Genomic DNA, 24,270 nt, shown 5'->3' on the forward strand with positions numbered 1-24,270 from the left:
ACACACACACACACACACACACACACACTTCCGTAAGTAGTATTGACTATGTTAGCAGCTTTTCCAATACTAACAAAAACCTGAGATAATCAGCTTATAAACAGAAAGGATGTGTTTTGTCTTACAGTTTTAAAGATTTCAGACCATGGTCAGTTGGCGCTGTTTCTTTTGGGCTTTTGGTAAGGAAGCACATCATAGTGGAGAACATGTGGTGGAGCAGAGTTATCTCATCTCATGGCCAAGACAAAAAAGAGAAAGAAGCTGGTGTCTTACTGTCCCCTTCAACAAAGTGCATGCCTCCAGTGACCGAATACTTCTCACCAAGTTCCACTCCCGGGTTCACTACCTTCAATTAGCACCAAGCTAGGGACCAAGCTTTATCACATGGGCCTTTGAGGGACATCCCAGATCCAAACTGTAGCACTGACAAAGCAGTCGGCTAAATACAAATTTGGAAGTACTGTTGTCAGAAGGAGTGTCCATTCTGGAGCCTGTAGATTAGGGCAGTGGTGGGCCGGCTGTGTCACTCCTGCCACAGCAGGCACACAGAGCACTTTCTGTTGCCCCTCAGCCACGTTACCCAGCATCTCTCTAGCAGCCAAGCATCAGGTAGCATCATGCCAAATGCAGACTTTTACCTCTCAATAAAAGTTGTTTGTGTCAGTGAAAGCTCTGTTATTGTCTTTTCAAGACAAAAGATGGTAGTGTATGAGTTGTTTTTTTCTAAACTTAAACCTCAGTATTCAGATTTAATTCCAGTGTTGCCACTTTGCAGTAAATAAGTGGGTTTTAGGGTGCAGTTTGGGCACTTGGCCTGTAAAAGGTTCGCCATTTCTGGGTGAGAGGATTAACTGGCCCTTCTCTGTGTTTCTAATTACCAATGAGTACTGCCTTTCTCACTCTCTTGTTTGGTATAATTCCTTTATTTAGCTATTATTCTACTGGCCTTTCTTAAAACTAGATGTATCAGCGTGGGTGGGGTTAGATGTAGTCATTACTGAATCTAGTTTGGCTATTAATTTTGGATTATAAAGCTTTGAGGAACCATTTTAAGATGGGTTACTGGAGCAGAGCCATATGAATGTGTAGATTGCAATCACAAGGGATCCACCTTGTCTTAAAAATATTGTCTATTCATTGATTTCATTTTTCAGTACTAACCCTCAAAGTGTGTTTGATGGTTCTAATATTTCCATTTCGGAAACTTCCTGAAACAGATAACTTCTCAGGACCCTTCTAAGAAATCCTTACTATGCTAGGTACCTCTAGGCCTTACCTTAGAATTGTTTTATCTTTGGCATCATTTATAAACACTGTCAGAGTCTTTTTTAAATCCTTTAGGAAGCCATAAAAAGAAAGGAAATGGAATTGACATGTTAAAATAGAAGCAGAGTATTTTCGTGCCCCCCCCCCCCCCGCCCCGCACCACTGCCACACCAATGGAGCTTTCTCTAAATCAAAATGTTTGCTGCCATTATCTCTTATTAACTTTCACTATAAGCTCAGAGTGCTTCTGAAGCTTCATACCAGCTGCCAGATCTTTCACTGCTGTATGAGAAGTGACATAGCTTTATTTATTCCTTCTCACTGTTGTAGCCAAAACTTTCTTCTAGGTTGGTTAATAGCTGTGTCTCCTAAGGAAGCCTCCTTCACAGTTCTGATACTCCACAACTCGAGACAGCTTCTGCACAAGACACCCAGATCTGCTATCTGGAATTTCACAGAGCTTACCTACCTGATGTAATTAAAGCACTACTGCTTTTTACTCCTCCAAGTATTTTGCTTCCTGTGAATAATGGGAGAGAGGCAAGCTTCCCAATCTCTGGCAAGCAGAAATTCTGTCCTACATGATCTATTTCTAATTCTTCCAAATGAGCTGCTGGAATGACAGACCCTCTTCTCTTGGGCCCTATTACAAGATTGGTCTGGTACCAGCATGCCACTCTGCTGGCAGCAGTTCTGCTTGCCCAAGAGAGAATGGGTTTTTTTAATAATCCTGGAATTAGGTGAGATCTTATATTAACCCAGAGATGCAGTTATGGTGGAAATGGCCAGAGTGTGTTTTGACTGAGGCTTTACTTACTTATTTATTTTCCAGGACATATGTAGGATCACCTTACTAAAATTGCATAGTATTTCCTTGAAAAAAAATTAAGCTTTTTTTCAGAAATATTTTCTGGTTTTCCTTATGGTGAGTAGATGCTTTGTTAGCCATTTTGCCAAGATGTATAGAACCCCAGGATATTTCTTGGCCCTAGAGCCCCATGTAAAAAAGGAGGGAAAGTATCTGTTAAGAGGTTCTGGCCCATCTGAAGATCGTTTTCTCACCTTGAGAAGGTAATGGTTATGCATTACAGCATTATAGCATGTAATGCTATAAAAAGCTTTGGAATCAACCTGATTAAAGGTCTGAATTCCCCACTCAGACAATTACTAGCTGTGTGATTTTAATGAGAAAGTTTACTTGCTTTTTCTGAGGTTTTGTTTCCTTCTCTCTGAAGTAGGATTAACAATACCAGTTTGCAGAGATATTCTGAGTATTAGAGATGGCACACAAAACACTTTGCCCAGGACCTTGATATAATATTATGTATTCAGTAGAACCCACTTTTATCAAATCAACCTCTAGTGATGAACTCTTTAGATCTGAAGTGATGGTTCAGATTAATGTCCTTCTAAATGTCCTTCCTTCCTCCTCACTCCTGTTTGTGTATCTGTGTGTGTGTGTCTGTGTGTCCATATGTGTGTATATATTGAACCCAGGTCCTCATTCATACTGGGCAAGTACTCTACTGCTGAGCTATAGTCCCAGCTCCCTCAGTCCCCTGTTTTTAAAAAATCCTTTTTTTTAATTTAAGAAAAAAAAAAAAAAATTCAAGTACATTGGTATAGTTTAGGTATATAAAATGATCACATAGAGAATTTGTAATGTATATGATATACCTTAATTTGTCTTTTTTTCCCTCCCATTCCCCTCCTTATTATAATTATTTTAAACTATGTATATTTCACATATGCAGTTTTATAAATTTGTTTTGTTTTTTGAGACAGGATTTCGCTACATAGTTCAGGCTGACCTCGACTCAATATGTAGCCCAGTCTGGTCTCGAACTCACAGTGACCCTCCAACCTCAGCCTCCTGAGTGCTGGGATTACAGGCATGCGCCACCACACCCAGTGTGCAGTTTCATAAATTTTGAGATAATCTGTACATTTGTGAACCTGTCATCACATTGAAGATAGTGAATGTAAACCTCACGGCCAAGTATTTTTGTGTTCCTTTGTGATCCATTCTTCCTGAGCCCTCTCCTCTCAAGGCAACCACTGATTTGCTTTATATCACTGTAGATTATTTTACATTTTCTAGAGTTTTATATAAGTGGAATTTAACACAATGGTCTCTTTTCCATAATGATTAGGCTGTGAAGTGATTGAACAATTTGTTCTTTTATTGCTGGGTAGTGCTCATTGTGTGAGCTGTATCACAGTTTATTTATCCACTCACTTGTTAACGGACATTTGGATTTTGTCTGGTGTTTGACTGTTATGAATAAAACTTCTATGAAAATTCAAGTGTAAGTCTTTGTGTGTGGACATACGCTTTCCGTTCTTTTGGATAAATAGCTGGGGAGTGATAGTTGGATCATAGGATGTTTTAACTTTTCTTTTTTTTTTTTTGGTTTTTCTCTGGTACCGGGAACCGAACTCACGACCTTGCGCTTGCCAGGCAGGCGCTTTTGCCGCTGAGCTAAATCCCCAGCCCCTGTTTTAACTTTTAAGAAAATGTACAACTGTTTTACAAAGTACTAGTTGTATATATACATTGTCAGAACAGTGTATGAAGCCAGGCATGGTGATGCACACCTGTAATCTAAGCACTCTGGGAGGCTGAGGCAGGAGAATTTCAAGTTTAAGCCTCATGTAGACAGCTTAGTGGCTTATTGAGACTCTTTCTCAAAATAAAAAATTAAAAGGGCTGGGAATATGACTCAGTGTGAAGACCCTGGGTTTGATCACTGGTAGTGCAAAAGAAAGAGCAGTGTGTGAAAATTTGTTATTGTCCGTCCATCTTCTTTATTATAGCCATCCTTGTGGGTGTAGAGTTGTATTTGTAGCTTTGATTTGCATTTTTTTCATGATTGATGGTGTTGAGCCTCTTTTCATTTATTTATTTGCTACCCATATACTTTCTTTGCCCAGTTTTTCATTTATTAACTTGAAAAGGTTCTTTCGTATCCTAGGTAGGAGCTCTTCCTTGGAATTTTGTTTTTTTGCTCTACTTGGTATTAAACCTCAGGCCTCACACATGCTAGGCATGGAGTCTACCACTGAGTTTAGATTACCAGCCCTGTTATGTTTTGCTTTGGTTTTGGTTCTGAGGATTGAATCCAGGACCTTAAGCATGCTAAGCACATACTTTACCACTAAACAAACCCCAGCCCTGATAAATGTTCTACAAGTACAGTATTTTCTCCCACTGAGAGAAATTTCTACAGCCTCCTTTTTCATTTTTGTCATACTCTTTTTTTTGTTTGTTTTGAGACAGGTCTTACTTGAGGTTCAGGCTAACCTTGAATTCACAGTGATCCTCCTGCCTCAGTGTCCTGAGTGCAGGGATTACAGGCATGCACCATCATGCCCAGCCCTGATGATCCTTTTTTTTTTTAAGTTTGATGTCCTAGGCATCAAAGAGCTGTTTAATAGAGTACTACAGCTGATGCTGCCAGTTAGAAAACTGTTTTCATACCCCTCTGATCAATGATCCAAAGCAGCCCTGAAAGTACAGAAGAGTTTTCCTTTATGAAGAAAACTGCGAAGGCAACTGTTTCCCTGCCTGCCTTTGCTTGAAGAGTATACATGCTGTCAGCTTGATATTTGTAGTTTTACTTGTTTTTTTCATGTTTAAACAGCTCACTTAGCTTCTATAATTTATTGTTCTTGTCATCTTTCTTCGCCTTCTCATCACCTTCACTTTGTGCTGCTTGACATGAATTTCACTGATCCAGTGAGTCATAGCCTTAATGATTCTCTTGCTTTATTCCATATTCTTTACATAGAAGTTCTGTCTTCAGTGAACTTTCCCTTCTTTTTTCTTATCTTCCATTGGTTACCCCTGGCACTTTCTCACGCAGACCAGAGAAAGAGCTGTCTACCTGGTCATCTCTGGCAGCTCAAACCAGGAAGCACAAGATGAGAACAAGGGGCAGAGGGGAATCATCCACTGTTATTGGGAAAGTGTCCCTAAAATGTCTTGTTACCCTTTTGTATGTAGACGAATGTCCAGACTCTTGTGCTAGATCCTTGTAGGGTTTGCTTGTTTACCTTTCTTGTTTATTTACTGTTTTAAATTTTTTATTTGGAAATACAGATTCACAGGAAATGGTTTTAAAGATACACCAAGAGCCGATGTAACCATCATCCTCCTTTCCCAGTGCACCTTGGATAACTTCAGTACATGTCAACATTAAATTGATACTGATGCAATCAACAGACTACACAAATTTTAGTTGTACTTGTGTATGCATGTAGTTCTGAGTAATTTTATCACACTTGTAGTTTCATGTAACTACTGCTACAATTGATATGCAGAACTATTCCATCACTACTGGTTTACCTCATTTTATAACTGTCAAATCTTCCCTATCCCTTTCTCATGCTATATCCTAACCCAGGAACCACTAATCTGTTTTTATCTCTATTATTATATTACTTTAATAATCTTATATAAGTGGGATCATATAGTGTATATATAATCTTCTGAAATTGGCTTTTTCACTAAGCATGATTTCCTGGGAGTCTGTCCAGCTTATTGCATGTATGAGTTGTTTCTTTGTATTTATTGCTGAGTAGTATTCTGTGATATGGATATTCCATTTTCTTTAACCATTCACCTGTGGAAGGATATTTGGGTTATTTCTAGTATGGGCTGTGTAAGTAATGCTGCTGTGAACATTTGATACAAGTGTCAATATAGGAATGTTTGATACAGGAAGTTTTCATTTCTCTGGGATAAAGCCCAAGAGTTCAGTAGCTGTGTCGTAAGTGCATTTTTTGTTTGTTTCGAGAAAAGGCTTATGTAGTCCAGGCTGGCCTCAAACTTGGAATGACCCTCCTGTCTCAGCCTCCTAAGTGCTGGAATTACAGTCATGCACCACCATGCCTGGCTTATAAGTGCATTTTTAGGTTTAGAAGAAACTGCCAAACTGTTTTCTAGAGGGCTGTATGATTTTGCATGCCCATCCACATGTATGCATAATTCAGTTTTTCTGCATCCTTACCAATAAGATGTGTAATGATAGCTCATTGTTGTTTTAATTTTCACTGCCCTAATGGCTAATGATACTGAGTATTTTTTCAGGTACTTCTTTTCCATCTGTATGTCCTTTTTGATGAAATGTCTGTTCAGGTCTTTTGCCCATTTTTCTTGCTATTAAGTTTTGAGGGTTCTTTATATAGTAGTCTAGATATTAGTCATTTGGCAAATAGGTAGTTTACAAATATTTTCCTAATCTACTATTAGCCTTTTCCTCATCTTACCTCTTTCCTTGTCACCCCCTCCTCAGCCCCATGTATGTGTGTAAATAGTTTCCTTGTCACCCCCCCTCAGCCCCATGTATGTGTGTGTGCGTGCACACGTGTGTGCACGTTCACACATACATACTGTTTGGGCACTTGAACCCAGGGCCTTGGCACTGAGCTATATCTCCGCCCCCCCCCCGCCTTTTTTGAGACAAGGTCTTGCTAAATTGCCCAGGTTAGTCTTAAATTTGAGATCCTCCTGTCTCAGCCACCCAAAGTGATGGAATTATAAGCATGTGCTACCACACTCAGCTATGGATTATGTTTTTGGCAGTAAGTCTTAGAACTCTTCACCTAGTCATAGGTCCTGAAGATTTTCTTTCTCCCTTCCCCTCAAGTTTTATGGCCTTACATTTTATATCTAAGCATTGTCTGTTGTGAAAGGCTGTCCTTCCTTCTCTGACCTAACATCAGGAAAAATGATTCCTGCCACTTTCTTCTTTTAGAATTGTTTTAGCTATTCTAGATTTGTTGCCTTTCCATACAAACTTTAGAATATTTGTGTACAAAATCCTTTCCTGAGATTTTGGTACTGTAGCAATTGCATTAAACCTGCAGATTTGTTTGCAGAGAATGGATGTGTCCACATTGTTCAGTCTTCCAGCCCATGAAATGGTAAATCTTCTCAGTTATCTTGGCTATTTTTAATTACTGTCATAAGCATTTTATAATCTTCAGCATAAAAATCCTATACATGTTTTGTTAGACTTATAAATATTTCATTTTCTTTTATTGTAAGTGGTATTGTGGTTTCAATTTATATTTCCACATAGTTCTCATTATCTCTAATTTTTTAATGCAAAACTGTGGTTGGAGTACTCTGAGGTTTTTGTGTTCACAGTAAAAGAGAAAGTATCAGTTGGAAGATGCAGCTTGAGTGCCAAGCCTTTAAAAACCTGATATGAGAAAGAAGGAAAAAATAAACAAAACAAGAAGAGGGGAAAACAGGTATGGCAACAGTGTGGACACAAGAACAGATGGAGTTGGATTCAGATCCTATTCTAGCACTAACTAGTTTTGTGCTTTTGTCATTTAATCTGTCTTAGCCTGTTTCCTCAAATGTCAAAAAAAAAAAAGAATTGCTGGGTGTGGTAGCAGAAGTATGAGGCCAGCCTGAGCTATATATTGAGTTCAAGACTAGCCTGAACTACATAACAAGATCTGTGTTGAGAGAGGGAGAGGATATGAATTATCCCTCCTGTGCAAATCTTTTATAAAACTTTAAGCTGTTGTATGTAAATGCTGTATACTGTACCTTACACAGATTTCACTGTATCTTAACTATTACCTCTGGCCACAGTGAATCATGTGGTCAATGGTTAGGATCCACAGGTGAAAGAGGTGAATGTATCAGCTGTTAAGAACAGCATTTTTTGTGACTTCCTCATTGTGCTAATTCTCAAAGATGTGAAGTCTTGACATAGTTCCTGCCCTTAAGGGGCTTAGGATGATTTTGTTGTCAACTACTTAAGTTCCAACTACGTGCAGCAGACATGCATCAGAGAGCTCTCTCTCCTTGGGTTTTGTTTGCCCTTTTGTACCTGCTCGTAGAAGTGGCTTCTGGATGTTGCTGATGAGAGAATGTGGAAGAGTTGAAGAGGTATGTACAGATTTAGAGGAAGGGAGTCATGTGGGAATATGTAATTAATTTTTATACTTTCCCCAGTAAACCATCGACCCTTTTTATGATGTCATGAGGGATTCCTTAATTTTGCAGCTGCTTCCTGATTACGTCAGAGAGGAGCCTCTCACCCCACAGCCTGGAGCTGCACTATACAAGAATTGGAAACAAATGAAGTGCTGAATATCTAATGGCTTCCACAGGGAGAGCTAGTACAGACTTCCCAGGCCTTCTCCTGCAAGGTCTTCCTCAAGTATTTTTGACCCCCTGAAGTGTCTTTGTTCTAGAAAGACAGTACTTGGCGTAGAGCCAAGTGGGTAGAAGCCTGGGGACTGCTTTATACACACCTCCCAGTCTCCAGGTGTTCTGCAAACCTAAGTTTCTCCCCCTTTTCTACATCTCTTTTGGTGGATGTTACCCTTCTTCAGTCCTCATGATCTTCTGAATCTGCCGAGAGTATCAGTGAGAGTCCTTGACTGTTCCAGTCATCCCTTCCCTGCCACCCCTACCAGCATAACCTCTGTCTTCTCCTGTCCTCTTTATGCAGCATTTTCCATATTTGTATATTTCTTTCCATTCTCTCTTCTACCAGTCTTACAAGAAAGATGTTTTATTTATTTGACATTACAACATTTAGGAAATGTTCTACATATCATTTTTCTTAATTAAAACAATTTCATGCCCTCTTAGCTTTCCAACTAGTCTCCCTGTTACCTTTTCCAGATAGCCTGTTTTAAACACTGTAATGTTTTAAACACTTTAATTAGATTAATATTCATAAAATACTGTTATTTCATTCAGAAGCTTTTGAGGGTTTCCTTACTATCTGTTGAGTTAAGTTGGACTTCCCTGTTCAGCACTGAAGACCCTGCACTTTGTGGTCCGCAGAATTACTGCTTGTGCACATCCCTCATGTTGTCGCCTGTAATCCCTCCTGTATCTGCCAATTCTGTCATTGTTCCCCTCTTGCAGCCCAGCTCAGAAAAGGTCTGTCTCATGAAACCTTTGCTGATAGGTATTAGCTGAAATGAATTCTTTTCCCTCTGTAACAGAAAGCATCTAGCTTCTGTCTTCTTTATGGCATGTAATATATTCTCTTGAATTATATTTATTTGGTACATATATATTCTTCTGTTTTGCTTATTAGATTATTATCTTCTCAGGACAGGATCCTGTTTTCCGTTCTATCTTCTATAATTGGACATCAAAATAGGTGTTTTTGGAATTAATGGGAGAGGTCACTTTGTTAAGTTAGTATTTTCTTTGCCCTTCCCCCCACATCTCACCACGTTCAGAAGAGGTCTAGAAGAAACCAGAATTTTACAATCCTAGATGATCCAAAGGGTCCAGCAGGTATGACAGAAGGGTTCTTAAGGAGGAAATGTTATTTTTCATATTCCTCTGTCTTGTCTTAGCTATATCCTGTTCAGGGAGGTATCATGGTTTACCTTATATTCAGTGAATATTTTGCTTGGGTATAGTGGTGCTTTATTCTTCTAACACATTCACATAGCTCCTCAGGGAATAAAATGTTACCTTTGAGGGCATGAACATCTCTGCTTCTGCTCTGAGATTTTTTTTCTTCGCTGGTTTCTGGGTGCCTCCTTTCACCTCCTTTTCCGCCAGTAGCTGCCATAGGGGACTCTGTCGCTCAAACAGCAACAGCCAAAAGAGATCCTCTCACTGCTCACTTCCTGTAGACAAGGAGTTTTGGGTGGGCTGCTGAGGAATGGTGCCAGCCCTGCATCTGACTGGTGACTGACTCATGAGAAAAGCAGCCTTATGTCTGAAAGATAAGAGCCAACAAATGGCCTCCAGGTGGTGTTGGTTTAGAAGTGACTGACCATTCATTTCCTTTCTTTGAGAGAAGATGGTGGGAAGGGAATTGGTGAGTAAGTGGTCTTGCCTGCATTTTTCTCCAGCTATTAGTGAAGTAGCCATGCAGACAGTTTTTTATGCTAGAATGGCTAGTACACCCTGGTATTTTCTGAATCCCTCCCATTGCTGTCAGGGTACCAGAACTATGTGTCATTCATCCATGTCTTCCCTTTATTATACTTCTCATCCTCTTGCAAGAAGCTGAGTACACCAAGGGAACTCTGCTAGTTCAATCGCTGCCAGATTTTTCTGTGACCAGCTAAACATCCCACTGGCATGGTTTTTCTCTGCCTCACTGTCTTACAAAATGTGGTACCTTGTCTCAGGAATTGGTCTGAATCATTGTCCCTTGGCTAAGCTTAGAGGTCCAGGCAGGTGGGCCTGCCTCTCTTCCCCTCCCCTCTTCCCTCTCTGCCCCTCCTGCCTCACTCCCATTTCCTGCAGGAGGATGCTTTGCCATCCTGGAGCCGTCAGGCACAGCTTTGCTTTGGCAGCACCATTGCACACACACTGGTGGGAGAGGGGACGTGTTTATCACTTTTCCTGGAGATTATCTGTTTAAGCACTTCTCTGACAGTTACAATAACAAGGGCAGTGTGTTGTGTTTCCCAGCAGAAGGACACTTGCTGTTGAAAGATGTATAGCACTAATTAGAAATACATAACATCCGGCCACATGGCAGCCTTCTCCTGGCCGCTTCATTTCCTGATTTCATACAACTTTGACGACAGTTGGTTTATGTTTTCCATGAATATGTTCTCAGGAAAATGAGAAAGTCTCCCTGTTACATAGGAATGAGAATATTTCTGCTTGAGCAGGTATTTGGCCACAGAAATACTGTGAGCTGGGTCACTTGCCCACAGGCAAAACCAAGTTTCCTCAGGTGACTTTCTTACTAATAAATATTTCTGTCGGATTTCCTTGGCCAAAAGTCCCCTTCCTTGGCCAACCCCCACCCCCACCCCAAACCCTTGAGCAAACCTGCTTTTGGAAAGAAGGGGAAAGGCTATTTTACAATGTTAATGAGTTCTTCAGCTCATGTCAAGCTCCTACTCTCTGACAAAAAGCCAGAGGAACCTAGGCAAATACCAAGGCAAACAATACCTTTTCCTCCCCACCCCACATCATTTGTTGGCCTGGTCCAGCCCTACTCCAAGGTGTTCATCAGACTAGCGTCCGTTTCTTAAGTCTAACCCCAAAGTGGGTGGACTGTAGGAGTCTAGTGCTGTTTTCCAACCCATTTATATAAGGGTAAATATACTCAAGGAGAGGCACCCTATGGCCTACAGAAGCCTATGAGACCAAGAGCTAGTAACATGTTATTTCGGTTTACGGATTCAAGTTGACATGGTTGCTTGGGTAAATAATGATTTTTCTTCAGCCTATTGAAAGGTCCTCCAATTGCAGGGACCATAATTTATTTGTAGCTATGTTATTCACAGTGTCTAACACATCATACCAGTGAGACATGGAGCAGAACAGGCCTTCTAGAAAGTGCTGACTATGAAGAGCAGTCATGAAGCTGGCTTCTAGTTGCTGCTGTAAGAGTTAGTTGAGCCCTCATAGGCAGTGCAGCAAAGAGGTCCCTGGTGTTGCTACTCTACCTGGTACCATACCTTACACAGCCAACCTGGACTCCCTAGAGGCTATAGATAACATTGTCCTGAAGCAGTTCCTTCTCCCCCTTGAATCCTAGCCCCTCATCTTGAACTCTGAGAGACAGTCTAGTCTGAGATTACTGTTTGTCATAAGAATGGAAATGGGCTTGGTGAAAGTAATCTTTTTCTGCCATATCTCACTGTTATCCAGGGTGTTGAGAGTGTCTTGCCATATCCAGTCTCTTGGAGCAAAGATACCTGCCTCATCCCTTCTAGCCTTCTGTGTACAGGTAACTTCTCTGCCCAGGTGAATGAGGGTTCACTAATGTTTATTCAGGCTTTTAACTACCAGGATGCAGTCTCCCCTAGGTATATCCCATCTTCCTCTTTCCTGGACTTACTCCTTCATTGCAGGCTTTGTTGCTAATTAGAGGCAGGCTGCTGGCATTGTTATGGAGGGGTCTGGACCAACCTGGGTTGGAACTGACAGTAGTGGTGCCTGTGGCATTTGGAGGGAGAGAAGTTGGCAAACTTTCTTGGGACAGCTTCTGTCTCTTCCCTTCCATGTTCTTATCCTTCTTCTTCATTCTTGGATACTTATTTTCTTTTTGTTTAGTGAGATTTATGGCCTCTGGAGAAGACTAAGAGTTGTGATCTGTTCAAATTCATAAATTGTTACCACTTCTTACTGCCTACCACAGTTGAATTGGAAAGTGAGAGGGTAACATTTTGTACCAGTGGGCATTTGTAAGGGTGGCTGGAAAACCACATGGAAGTATTGATCCACTGTTATTTGTGTGTTGGGTCCTTTGGAGCAGCATTCTGTTCCTTACAGAACTTTGAAAGCAGTTTGGGGCAGGCTTTGTACACTCCAGTCATACTTGCTCCTGTGGCAAAGGCTGTTAGGAAGAGCTGTGGTTGTGTAGCATCTCCTATAGTAGCAAATTTAATTAGGTCCTTTGACAAGACTAGCAGGCTGACAGAAGTTAAAATGCAGGTAGAAACTGAGGTCAAACCTGTGGCTAATTATACTTTTAACACTTGAAGATTCTGAGTTCTGTGTTATGGAGGGAATTAACAGATTAGCTGCTGCCAGAGCTCGTGAGCTTGGTCTTTGTGTCCATCTCCCATAGGTATTGGGTGTCTCCTTTCATGAGGCTACAGGTTGAACTGCTGCCTTCTCTTTTCACCAGATCCTTTCCAGTCTGTATGAAATGCTACTGAGGTAGTTGAGCCACACATTGAGGAGGGCACTGACAATGAGTAGGTATAGACAGGGATATGAGCTCCTTTTTTTTTTTTTTTGTACTGAGAAATGAACTCAGAACCTTGCACTTGCCAAGCAGGTGCTTGTGCCACTAAGCTATATCCCTGGCCTGACAGGGATATGAGAGTGTGTGACAAGCTCTCACCAAACACTAACTCTGTTTACCAACAAAATTGTTCCTTTCGGTGACTGCAGCCAGAAAGAAGTTAGCTAGGCTGAAAAACTACTGGTACTGGGAACCAGATTTGGTTTTTAGCTGTAGGAAAAAATAAAACTAAAAGCACTGAATAAGTACGTTGAGTATTATGTGCTAAGAAGTGTTGTATGTAAAATTAGCTCATGCAGTAAAAAAAAAAATAGGTTCATTGTGTCATGTGTATTGTCTTGGAGGAACATAGAGGAGTTAGATATGGAACCAAAGTTTGATTTAGAAGATTTCTTCCTCCTCCTCTTGTTCTTCCTCTCCTTCTCCTCCTCCTTTTCCTCCTTCCTTCTTCCTTCTTTTTTCTGGAAGGTAGTTTTTAAATCTAGTGATTGTGCTCCTGCTGGCTATACATTAGAGACTGGGCTCATGAGCTAAGTTCTTGTTACTATACCTTTACATTATCAGTAACCAACTGAAGGCAGAGATCCTGCAGCTCCAGCTCACATTACCCAGCTTGAAGTACTGGGTTCTGGGGAAGTGTTATAAAACTTACACAGGTGATGTTTATCGGTATTCCCAAGAGCTTGTCCTTGTACTGGGCATGCTGGTAAGTGCTTCACTTATATTATCTTCCATTGCTTTGTAATCCTACTTTGAGAGAGGGAATTGTTGCTACTCATGGTCAGATAAGGAAAAGGAAATTTGGAAATATGGCTAAGGAACCAAGTGTCCTAAGGCAGGGAAGTACCCATCAGCCTCCAGGTCACTGATCAGGGTTCCTTTGCCTCTCCTTAGATTGCTTTTCAGAGGAGTGTCGCTCTGTGATCCAGGAGCAAGCTGCGGCCCTCGGCCTTGCCATGTTTTCTCTACTGGTGCGGCGCTGCACCTGCCTACTTAAGGAGTCTGCCAAAGGTAAGCAAGAGGGGCATTTAGCTAGCATGCTTTCCAGCTGTCCAGCCCTATCCAAGAAGAGCCTCAGAGTGCCGGGTTGCCTTCTCAGTGTCTTCTTCCTGTACTTGTCAGCCTTCCTCCTCCTATTATCCACCTCTTCCTTTTGCCACCTTACCTAGTCCCCTCTCTGTCTGCAGTCTGATGATGTCTCTGGCCCTCTGTACTCCTTGTGGATCAGTTCCCTCCCTCCTTCCTCCTTTAGTAGCTAGGAGCTATACTTAAGAGCTGCTATGTCTTTTTAAAAAGACAAAAGAAAACTGAGGGTTTTTTTCGTGGGGGCAATTCTTTGTGTTTCTTTGCCTTTTCTGCTTTTTTTGCTTTTTTTTGGTGGTACTGGGGATCAAATGAGTTCCACTTTTTGTTCATAATTGATGTTTTGTTTTATCCCCTTTATTTCTGTGTCCCTTTTCAGTATCTGGGGGGTGCTGTAACCCCTGTGGGTCAGCCATTTTGGGAGGCTCACTGCACCAGAGCAGGCACTATTTCAGCCCTTGGGTTGAAGTTATTGTGTCATATCCTTTAAGATGGCCTTAGAATGCTAGGCCTAATTGTTGAACTGTGTAAAGCTGAAGGTTATCATCTGCTCTGCTCCTTTATCAGTACTACTGCTATGTAGTGAGACCCCTGCATCACACTGGCACACTAGCTTTGTGAAGGTTTCTAGCCTGTGGGGCTTTTGTTCAGGGCCAGGGAGGAGCAACTTGAAACTTTGAAACAGTTGCAGATTTGCAGAATAGTTGTAAGAATGATGCAAAGAACATTTATATACCCTTCATCCCGATTCTTTAGGTAGTTAATATTTTACCATATGGCTTTAAGCTCACCTTTCTCACACACACACACACACACACACACACACACACACATTGTTCTAAACCATTTAATTTTAAGTTGCAGATATGGTACTGTAAAATACTTTGTATTTCCCTAATAACAAGGTCATTCTCTTAAAGTTACCAAAATCAAAAAATTAACATTGAAAAAAAAAGAAATTAACATTGACATAGTACTATTATTAAATCTACAGGCTTTATTCAATTTGTATCAATTGTGCTGATTGATTGGTTGATTGATTGGATTGGGGATTGAACCCAGGGCTTTGCACTGAGCTGCATCCCTACCCCTTTTTTAATTTTTCATTTTGAGACAGTCTCACTAAATTGTCCAGTTGAGCTTAAATTTGGAGTCATCCTGCCTCCACCTCCCAGAATGCTCAGATTACAAGCATGCATCACCACACCAGGCTCTAATAATAATCTTTCTCCCCTCCTTTTATGTAGTGATGAGGATTGGACGTAAGGCCTCATGTAGGCAGGCAGGCACTAAGACAGGCATTCTACTAGTAAGTTATACTCCCAGACCCATCAAGTAATATTCCTATAAAAAACAACAGGGCCGGGGATATAGCTCAGTAGCATAAGCGCTTGCCTGGCAAGTCTAAGGTCATGAGTTCGATTCCTGGTACCAAATAAATAAATAACAACAACAATTTTTTTTTTTCTGTTCTAGGACCCAATTCAAGATCAGACATTGCATTTAGATACCATATATCTTTGGTTTCCTTTAATCTGGAATGATTTCTCAGTTTTTTGTCCTTTACTATCTTGACACTTTCGAGAGTAGAAGCCATTTATTTTGTAGAATGTCCCATAATTTGGGTTTGTCTGATCTTTCTTTGTGATTAAATTCAGGTTATACAATTTTGGCAGGAACTCTGTGCTGAAAGACAGCTAAAAGGTTGGGCTATAGACCAGAGTAGGGGCTTCAGCCAGGCCACAGGTAAAGTAAAAATGCCATCTCCGGGGGCAGACCCAGTACACTGGTTCTCTCTTTGTCCTACTTTTCAGAATCCTCTTAGTTGCTGGCATTTGTCCTCGCTTCTGGGTCCAGCTCTCCTGTGGACTTGGTCTCCCTTCCCTAAGAGCTTGCTGCTGTCCCACCACCCCAGGCCTCATTCGGAGGCCACAACAGCCGTAGGCCCAGTTCTCACCCTTTGCCTCTGCAGCTCAGCAGTCCTCTCCTGAGGACCAGGATGACCAAGATGACATCAAGGTATCTTCCTTTATCCCGGACCTGAAGGAACTGCTCCCCAGTGTGAAAGTATGGTCAGATTGGATGCTCGGCTACCCAGACACCTGGAATCCTCCACCCACATCTCTGGATCTGCCATCACAGTGAGTTGTTCTGCCTGTTCCTCTGATGCTACCGACCTTGGCCTACCTATGCTCATGCAGCTCCCTTCCCTGTCCTGTTTTTCACTTCTTCTCACCCACAGCCCACATGTTTCCCTGTTCCCTCCTCATTTGAATTTTGGTTTTCCCTCCTTTGTAACACCTTTGTCATCTGATGTTTTACATTATTTTGGCCTACTTGCTAGTCCTGTTCTCTTTGAGCTCTCTCTTTCCTTTGCGCTATAGTTTGCTCTCTGTTGTGTTGTCTTGTTCTTGCTGTATCATTCCTCATACTCACCATCTCTGCAGCTGCTTCTGAAGTATGGATGTTTGTCAATCAGTGTGTAAGAGACTTTGTCTCTTTATCTCCGTTAGTTTTTTTTTCTCTGTATCTTTCAGTGGTCTCACTTCTGCTTGTGCGATCTTCCGTAGATCTCCTTGCCTCCTCTCATGACATTTAGTGTGTGAGAAGGATAAATGTGTACACACCTCTCCTCACTCACTCATTTGCTGTCTCCTTACCTTGCCCCTGCCCCTGCCTCCTTCTCTGTCAGAGTCAGAAGGGTGCATTGTATAGGAGTGTGTGCCTCTGCCTGGATGGTCCACATAGATCTGTTTTTATGGGGTTTTTTTGTTCTCTTCTTAAGTGGTGGTAAATCATAACCAAATTTGCCATCCTATTTTTATGTGCATGATTCAGTGTAATTACATATTATACATAAATAGTATAAATTACATTCACAGTGTTTACATTCACAGTGCAACCAGGTGTGGCTATTTCTTGGTACTGGTCTGGGTCTGGTTCTGGATCTGGGTTGTGTTTGACTCTGTCTGCCTGAGTCCATTGTCTTTGTGTATCTATGAGCCTTTGTGTCTTAGTGTCTATCTGTGGTGAGTGTGAAGGTCTGTGTGTTGTGTCTCTGCAGGGTTGTCTATCTAGAGACCTTTCAGTGTGCCTATCCTTGGCTGTTTGTATACAAGGTGTGATCAGAATATATAGTGAATGTTTACATTTTTTTTAAGGATTTATTATGAGAAGATACATTGCTATTAATACCCCTTAAGATAGTCTTCCCTCTTTGAACATGCTTAGGACAGCATCCTCACCACTTTCTGAAGCAGTTCTAGAAGTCCTGTTTTGTCAGCGTCTTCAAGAGGTGTGATAAAAAACATATTGAATGCTGCTGGTGAGTCCCATTCAACTGCAAGACAGGCTTTGAAAACATTACGGTGTGTATCCACCTTACTCAATGGATCTATCACTGTGTGTAACCTTTGGCTCTTCCCCAAAATCAAAATGACTATCAAAGGTAAATGCTTTAAATCAATTCAGGACTTAGAGGCAGCCACAACAGTGCAACTAAAGATAATCACAAAAGATTATATTTTTTGGTGTAATAAAAAAATTCATCATATTTTCTGACCACACCTCATACATGTGTCTGTGTGCTCCATCTGTAGCTATGTGTGTTGTATCCATTTGTGTTATGGCCCTATCTGAATCTGTGCCCATTTGCTTCTATGTCTTCTATGTCTCTCTGTATTCTATCTCTCTTCAAGCTTCATATCTCCCCATAGGGCTCTGTTTCAATGTCTGGGTCCATATCAGTCTGTGTCTTTGATCCCATCCTTTTCTATGTGTTGACTAGTTCTCATGAGAATGTAATACTTGTGTATGTTCCTGAATTTTGTGTCTGTGTCCATGTTGGTCAGCAACCATGTTGGTTTGATTGTCTCTGTGTGTCAGTCTGGCTCTGTCATTGAGGGGTATTCTATGTATGTGGGCCTGCCTGTGGGCCTGTCTCAGTTGTCTGCCTTTACTGGTTGTTTGTGTATCTATAGCAGGGCTCAGTAAATGATACATTTTTAAATGGTTGAGAAAAACCAAAAGAATACTATCCATGACTTGTGAAAATTATATGAAAGTCATATTTCAGTGTCTGTAGTGTTATATGGGAACACAACCATGCTAATGTACAGTTGATCTGTGGCTGGTTTCACACTAGAACTGCAGAGTTGAGTAGTTGCCACAGAGACCATATGACCTACAAAACCTAAAATATTAACTCACCAACTAATTACAGAAAAGGTTTGCTGACTTCTGATCTTGCATCCCATTTTTCTGTGTTCATGTTTGTGCTATAGTGTCTGAACATATACATATGTTCACATAGGCTTTACCTCTGTTAGCTATGCTCTCTGTTCTCTTACATTCCTTTCCTCTCACTTCTACCTTTCTGTCACTTCCTTTCTTTCTGCCCCACCCTCTTCTGTTTCTTCTTTCTCTCTTCCTCTACTTTCCATACACACATTCTTTGCTTTGTAGTCTCTGGTGAATATGTGCTCTAAAAGTTCCTTCAGTCTACCACCATACCACCCTGAATGCACCCGATCTCGTTCCTTCAGATTCAGTGCATAGTGTACATACTATTTCAGAGCAAGCATTCATACGCAGTTACCTCATCATTTACCTCCAGGGCTCTTCTCTGAGAGTGGGAAAATAGTGGCGGACAAAGTATGGAGACCTTGGTGCTGCTAGGGAACAGGAGTAAAGAGGGAAGTTTTTCTGGGTTGATGACCAGCTGTGTGTATCTCCTAGACTCATGAGTAACCCACAGAGGAAAAGTGCAGCAGAGATTTCTGATTAGCAGTTATTGGTCTCTCTATGTGAGCTATGTAGTTTTGACTCTTCCCCTCTCTTTCCCTCCAAATTTTCTCCTTACTCCTCACCCCAAGGGGTAGTTCTGGACTGTTATTACCAGTCTCCCCAGTTCTAGCTCTATAACTGTGTGAGCAGGGCTCACAGTATTGGACAGTTGCACCCTTCCTGTGAGCTCTCTACGTTTCCAAAATGCACTCCAAGCTGAGGCCTCATGAGCTGGGAATGAGTACTTGAGTTGAGTAACGGAGCCAGGCAGAGGAACTGATAGACCTGCTGAATAGGGGACAGTTGTTTCCCAGCAGTGATGTCCAAAGAGTTAAAATGTACAGCCTCAGGTTATTAATGTGTAATACAGACTAGGCAACTGCAGTTTGGGGAAGAAAATGCTAGGAAAGGGCTCTGCTCTCGAGGTATCTAAGACACTGCTTCTGAGTATGTACAGGAGCCACTGAGTAGTCCTTCCTTCCTCTTGGGAATGGGGAAGCAGAGCATCTGTCCCTGGAGCTTGGCCCTTCCTGGGTCACCTCACCTCACAGCCACAGGTTCCTCAGATACGATCCACCCATATCCTGAGCCATCAGGTCTGTTAATTCTTCCACAGCACTTATCCCTTCATCCCTCCTCCCTTTCTCATCCTTTTGGCTTTTGTTTGGCTGAGGAAATGGAAAACTCACACAGGAAGTGCTGGGCCTCATTTGCTTGAGATGCCGAGTCTGTTTTCCCTTTGGATGCTGCAGCAAATGGCCTGTTGCCGGCTCTCTGAGCTGCTGCCCATCTTTGGGCAAGGGCTTAATCTGCAGCTGGGCACGTGGTCCAAGCTACATCCATCCCTAGCTAGGATAAGAGGGGGTTGGGTTACTTGAACATCTTGCTTTGTCTTTTCAGGCTTTTCTTCACAGGGAGGGCAAACCTGACCCAATAATACATTGACTCTAATTGTCCAGTAAATTAGTTTCTGTGGCCATAGATACCACTTACTCTCTTGTGAACTGAGGCTGGACATGAGAAATCAATGTGATCAAGAATTAGGTCCCCTTCTGTACTGTCTGTCTCTGCAATCAGATCACCAGCTGGCTGTCTCTGGAGTGCAAGTTTAAGTGTAAGAGGGGGCTCTGCTGTCCCTGGGTAAGACCTTAAGGCATGGTTTTTAAAGAAATACTGCCACTGTTCAGCAGAACAAACCTCATATGACTAGCACTGAAAGTATTCCCACTGCATAGCCTTCAGATCTGAGCATTGGAAAAGTGGAATATAAATTTTACCGTCCTGCTTTCTAGTTACTTGTATTATAGCCAGCTTCCTATATTCTCCAAAAGTAAATACCATGGCTGAGAGATTGGCAAGTTATGGTGGTTCTGTGGATTTCAAATGTGCATCTTATACCCACTAATCTTCCATAGGGGGGCACTTGTTCTTTTAAGGCCATAGGGAATGATATACCCTTGATAGTTCGGTAGATATTAGCATTGTAAACACCCCAACACTTATAGGGTCCTTGTCATGATACTCATTTTGAATGGGTTAGGAATATCCTCAAGGGGGTAGAAAGGAAATGGCTGTCATTTAATGCCTCTTCTTAGCATGTTTTCATTGGTCCTTGCCTGCATTTGTTCTCTGCAAAAACAAATTTCTCTGATCCTGAGATAAGGTTCACCAGGTAGTCTGTAGTTCCAGTTGGTTTTCCTTCAGAAACCTCACTGATCCTTTTGACATGCTGGACCTTCAATTCATTTTGCTCTCTTCATTCTCTCCCTGTTGTTCATTTGTTATCTCTGTGTATGGTTAGAGAATCATTGCACAGCATCCTCACTATCCTAGGGGAATTCCTAAGCTCATGATCAGTTTCTTTCATTCTCTTTTCTTTGCATATGTACCTTTTTTTTTCTAGTCAGATCTACTTTTCCTAGGGATTAGCAGGCACATATGGAATACTTAGGATGATGATGATGACACATCATTGGCACTGGAGAGTGATAAGGAAAAAATTGCAGGACCATTTGTTTCTTCCCTCACGTAGCACTTAGTAGGTCTGTGTGCTAGAGTCAGTGTGTAAGTTGACTTTGCATTTACATCTGTTAGTAGTTGTAATAGAATAGGTTCATATCCCAGGAGGTATCAGGTGTAGAGGAGAATAGCAGGATGCAGAAAGTGGCTTTGTCCACTGTAAAAGGCAGTATAGCCTGTGCTTTTAGAATAGACTGTGATGCTTGGAGGGACCATCTACTTGACCCATCTGCTAGCAATTTCTTTTACCCCTGGCTTCCTGTGACGAGGGACAGACAGCTGCTCCCCGCGCTACCAAGTGAACATGAAGAGAGGAATAAATGACAGCTGATGGCAGGTAAAGGACAGCAGGTTTCCATGAGCCGAGGTAGAGGGACTGCTTACATCCCAGGATTTTGGGCGGGGCCACAGCAATGGGCCAGTCTACCTCATTTCACAGTCCCTGCTGAAGCCAGACCTTCCCTCATCTTGATCTCTAGTTCTCAGTAAGTGAAAGAGTCAGGGGACTTTGAGAACATCCAAACCTAGCCCAGCTGTGGCAGTTGGTTTATTGCTTTCAGCTGGTACTTGAACCCAGGTCCTGGTCTTGGAGGCTTTCCCAGGTTTAATCCCTAGAGCTTTCTCTGCAGCTGTATGACACTGCGCTGACCCCGAATGAGGATAGGAAAATAGAACCAGTGCCAAGCCAGAGTCTCTTTTTCATTTGGAGTCTGGCTGTCTGCCCATGACCAGGGTTACATAATGGGAAACATAGCTGGGGCTCTGGAGAGCCCGCGTTTCACCAGGCTGCCCAGACCTTCGCATTCTGATGCTATATATCTTCCTAATTGTAGCTCGGATGCATTTATCACACTGTTGGATTGGTGTACTGTTAAAAAAAAGAAAGAAAGAAAGAAAGAAAACTCTAGAAATTCTTGGACTTGCTCCTTTTCTATGGCTTGTTCTATATAGTCTGCAGAGCATGCCGAAAAAGGCTTATAGGGAGTCTTCTGAAGTACTGTCACAGAGGGAGAAATAGGGATGTGTAGGGAATAAGCAGTAAGCTAATTTACTCAGGAAGCCTTTGTGTGTTGACCTTGTAGATGAGATAGAAATTCTTGAGTTAAAAAACTAGCTAGTTCACTCACCCTCATGGGGCAGCTCTGAAGTAAGTACTGATCCCAAGTCTAATCAGCACCCCTTCAAGGACGCATAATACATCTTCCCAAAAGGGCATTTTCAGAGGTCAATAAGTAATAGCCCATCAGCACTTCCCTGAAGGAAGTGGTAGTGACTGTGGGAAGCCCCTTTGCTACCCTGGCTCCCCACCCAGTCTCCCTGGCTCCAAGTTGGGGCGCCAGCACTACAGCCTGGCACCAGGGGGTTCCTCTTCCTCCAAGTGCTGAGTGTGGTGCACACGTGATCTCTCTCACGGCAGGAACCTTTGTCCCCTCCCCACTCCTCCCACAGGACTCCTTGTGAGAGGAAGGGGTGTTGGCCTAAGGCTCCAGTCTGACCCCAGCAGGGTACAGCAGCTGACCCCAGGGAGAGTACTTTCCAGCTCTGGGCCGAGGTTATTTGGGTCCAGTGTGTGCTAAACTGAGAAGACGTGTTGGGGTGGTTACAGCTAAAAGTTTGGAGAGGCAGGAACCGTGAGAATCCACACCAGGGAGGCCACCGAGGGCTCCACTTATGCCGTAGAGATGTTGGGATCCCCTAGGGGCTGCTCTTTCCCAAAACACAGTGCTGATGGTTTTAACACACTATAGTGATGTGACAGAGGCTATACATATGAGTGTGGCTTGGGAAAACTGAAACCAAATAAGGCTCTGACCTAGATAGAAGTTGGGGAGGGGACATAGTAGAGGTACCCTGGTACCTGGAATGAGGCTATTGTGACCTGTTATTGGCACAGAGCTTTATTTAGCTGAACTGCTTAGAACACTGGGAAGTTTATGTCCTTGCAGTAGTACAGTATTACTGAGCTTCAGCATTTGATTTTCCCTGTTGGGCAAAGTTGATTCAGAGTTGGGCACTTTTTCAAAGGCCCAAGTTGACTTTTTTGTATAAAATAAGACTGTAGTAGGGATCATCTTCAGCTAGGTCTTATATTCTTTAGTGGTCAACCAATTAATAGTTATTATTCTTGGAGGATTATATCTTGCTGCTATGACCTTAATCCTAGAACAGTGTTCTCTGATTTTTTGTGTGTCATGGAGGCATGTAGTAAACACTGTTTTTAGTTCCTAAACCTCAGGAGGGAGTTGCATAGATTTCTCCCCATATTCAATACATTCCAGAGCGTATTACAGTACCTAGCACTGAAGTACCAGAACCATTTCCTTATCCCATGCAGACAGGCTCGGCATTACATCTTGGTTTTCTAAAGGAGCATCCTAAGCCATTTTTATCCCAAGTAATATTCTTTTAACTTTACCAGACTTGTTGGATTTAGGTCCATTTCTGCTGTTAGCTGCTCACCTCCCCGTGGTTTCTTCGGTTGGGTAAGAAGTCTTCCAGGGCAGCGATGGGCTTACGTTGGCCACTGAACAAGTGAATTGGAAAGGTGTGGGCTCCAAAAGGGAATTAAGTTTTCAAAAGTAAACACTACATATCTTAAGAGAATTTCTCTTGTTATGGTATTTTTGTCTTTGCCTTTTGTAGATGTTGTCCATGGCTTTCTCTTTTTCAGCTGCTTTGTGCCTACTTTCTGTACCATCTTTGCCTATATTTCCAAATCTCCTCATCCCAGGAACCAAAAGACTCAACTTGTTTCCCATCTGTAGTATTTCTCTGATCTTCCATAGCTCTGAAACACAATGCAGGGCTTCTTCTCACTCAACTCTTTCCGGGTTTGTTCTGCAGCTGTGGAGTTTGAATGTTAGTGTTTAAACAAGCTGGTATTACACAGGAAATGGCCACCTCCACAGGCCCCTGCAGGCTTGTAACATGGGGTCATTGTACTTGATATTAATCACCAGTCAGCCTGTTCCCCCAGTAAAAATATGAAGGAGTGTGTGAGTACTTAGTCCTCCTTAGTCTTTCTAGAAAAAAAGACTGAATCCTGGTCAGACGCTTCCCAACTGTCACTGTCCTTGGCCCCACCCCTGTGGGAGCTTTCACAGGAGTCCTGACTGACCCCTTCCCTATAAACCTGGCAATTCTGCCTTCCTTCTAAGTTCCAGGCAAGGAGACAGATTGTCGTGGTATAACACGCCTCACGTATCTCACACCTTAATCTTTCAGGGCATGTTTTAGTTGTATAACATATCCTATGAGAGATCTCTAGAATTTTAGAAACACAGAAACCCACTGGCCCACCTTAGAGCAGGGTTTCTTAGCTCCCTCAACTGAAGTGCCTTTTCTTAATGCTATTTGCAGAACTAACCCCTGCCTGAAGGGTTAATCTGATTCC

The 24,270-nt window shown here is 42.1% G+C and overlaps 1 protein-coding gene across 5 annotated transcripts in view; it reads left to right on the top strand.

The window, feature by feature from the left end:
* Smg6 (SMG6 nonsense mediated mRNA decay factor) overlaps window positions 1-24,270 on the top strand; it is a 237,958-nt gene that overhangs the window by 88,312 nt on the left and 125,376 nt on the right. For 4 of the 5 annotated variants that reach the window (XM_005402587.2, XM_013503361.1, XM_005402585.2 and 1 more), the window contains 2 exons: window positions 13,884-14,000; window positions 16,045-16,213. In XM_005402587.2, the coding sequence (XP_005402644.1) occupies window positions 13,884-14,000; window positions 16,045-16,213 (286 nt within the window). Of the gene's footprint in view, window positions 1-11,843; window positions 11,967-13,883; window positions 14,001-16,044; window positions 16,214-24,270 lie in introns of those variants that run through there. The other variant, XM_013503362.1, reaches the window with a different exon arrangement.

This window comes from Chinchilla lanigera, unplaced genomic scaffold (assembly GCF_000276665.1).
Source record: "Chinchilla lanigera isolate Chin_1 unplaced genomic scaffold, ChiLan1.0 scaffold00080, whole genome shotgun sequence".
NCBI lineage: Eukaryota > Metazoa > Chordata > Mammalia > Rodentia > Chinchillidae > Chinchilla > Chinchilla lanigera.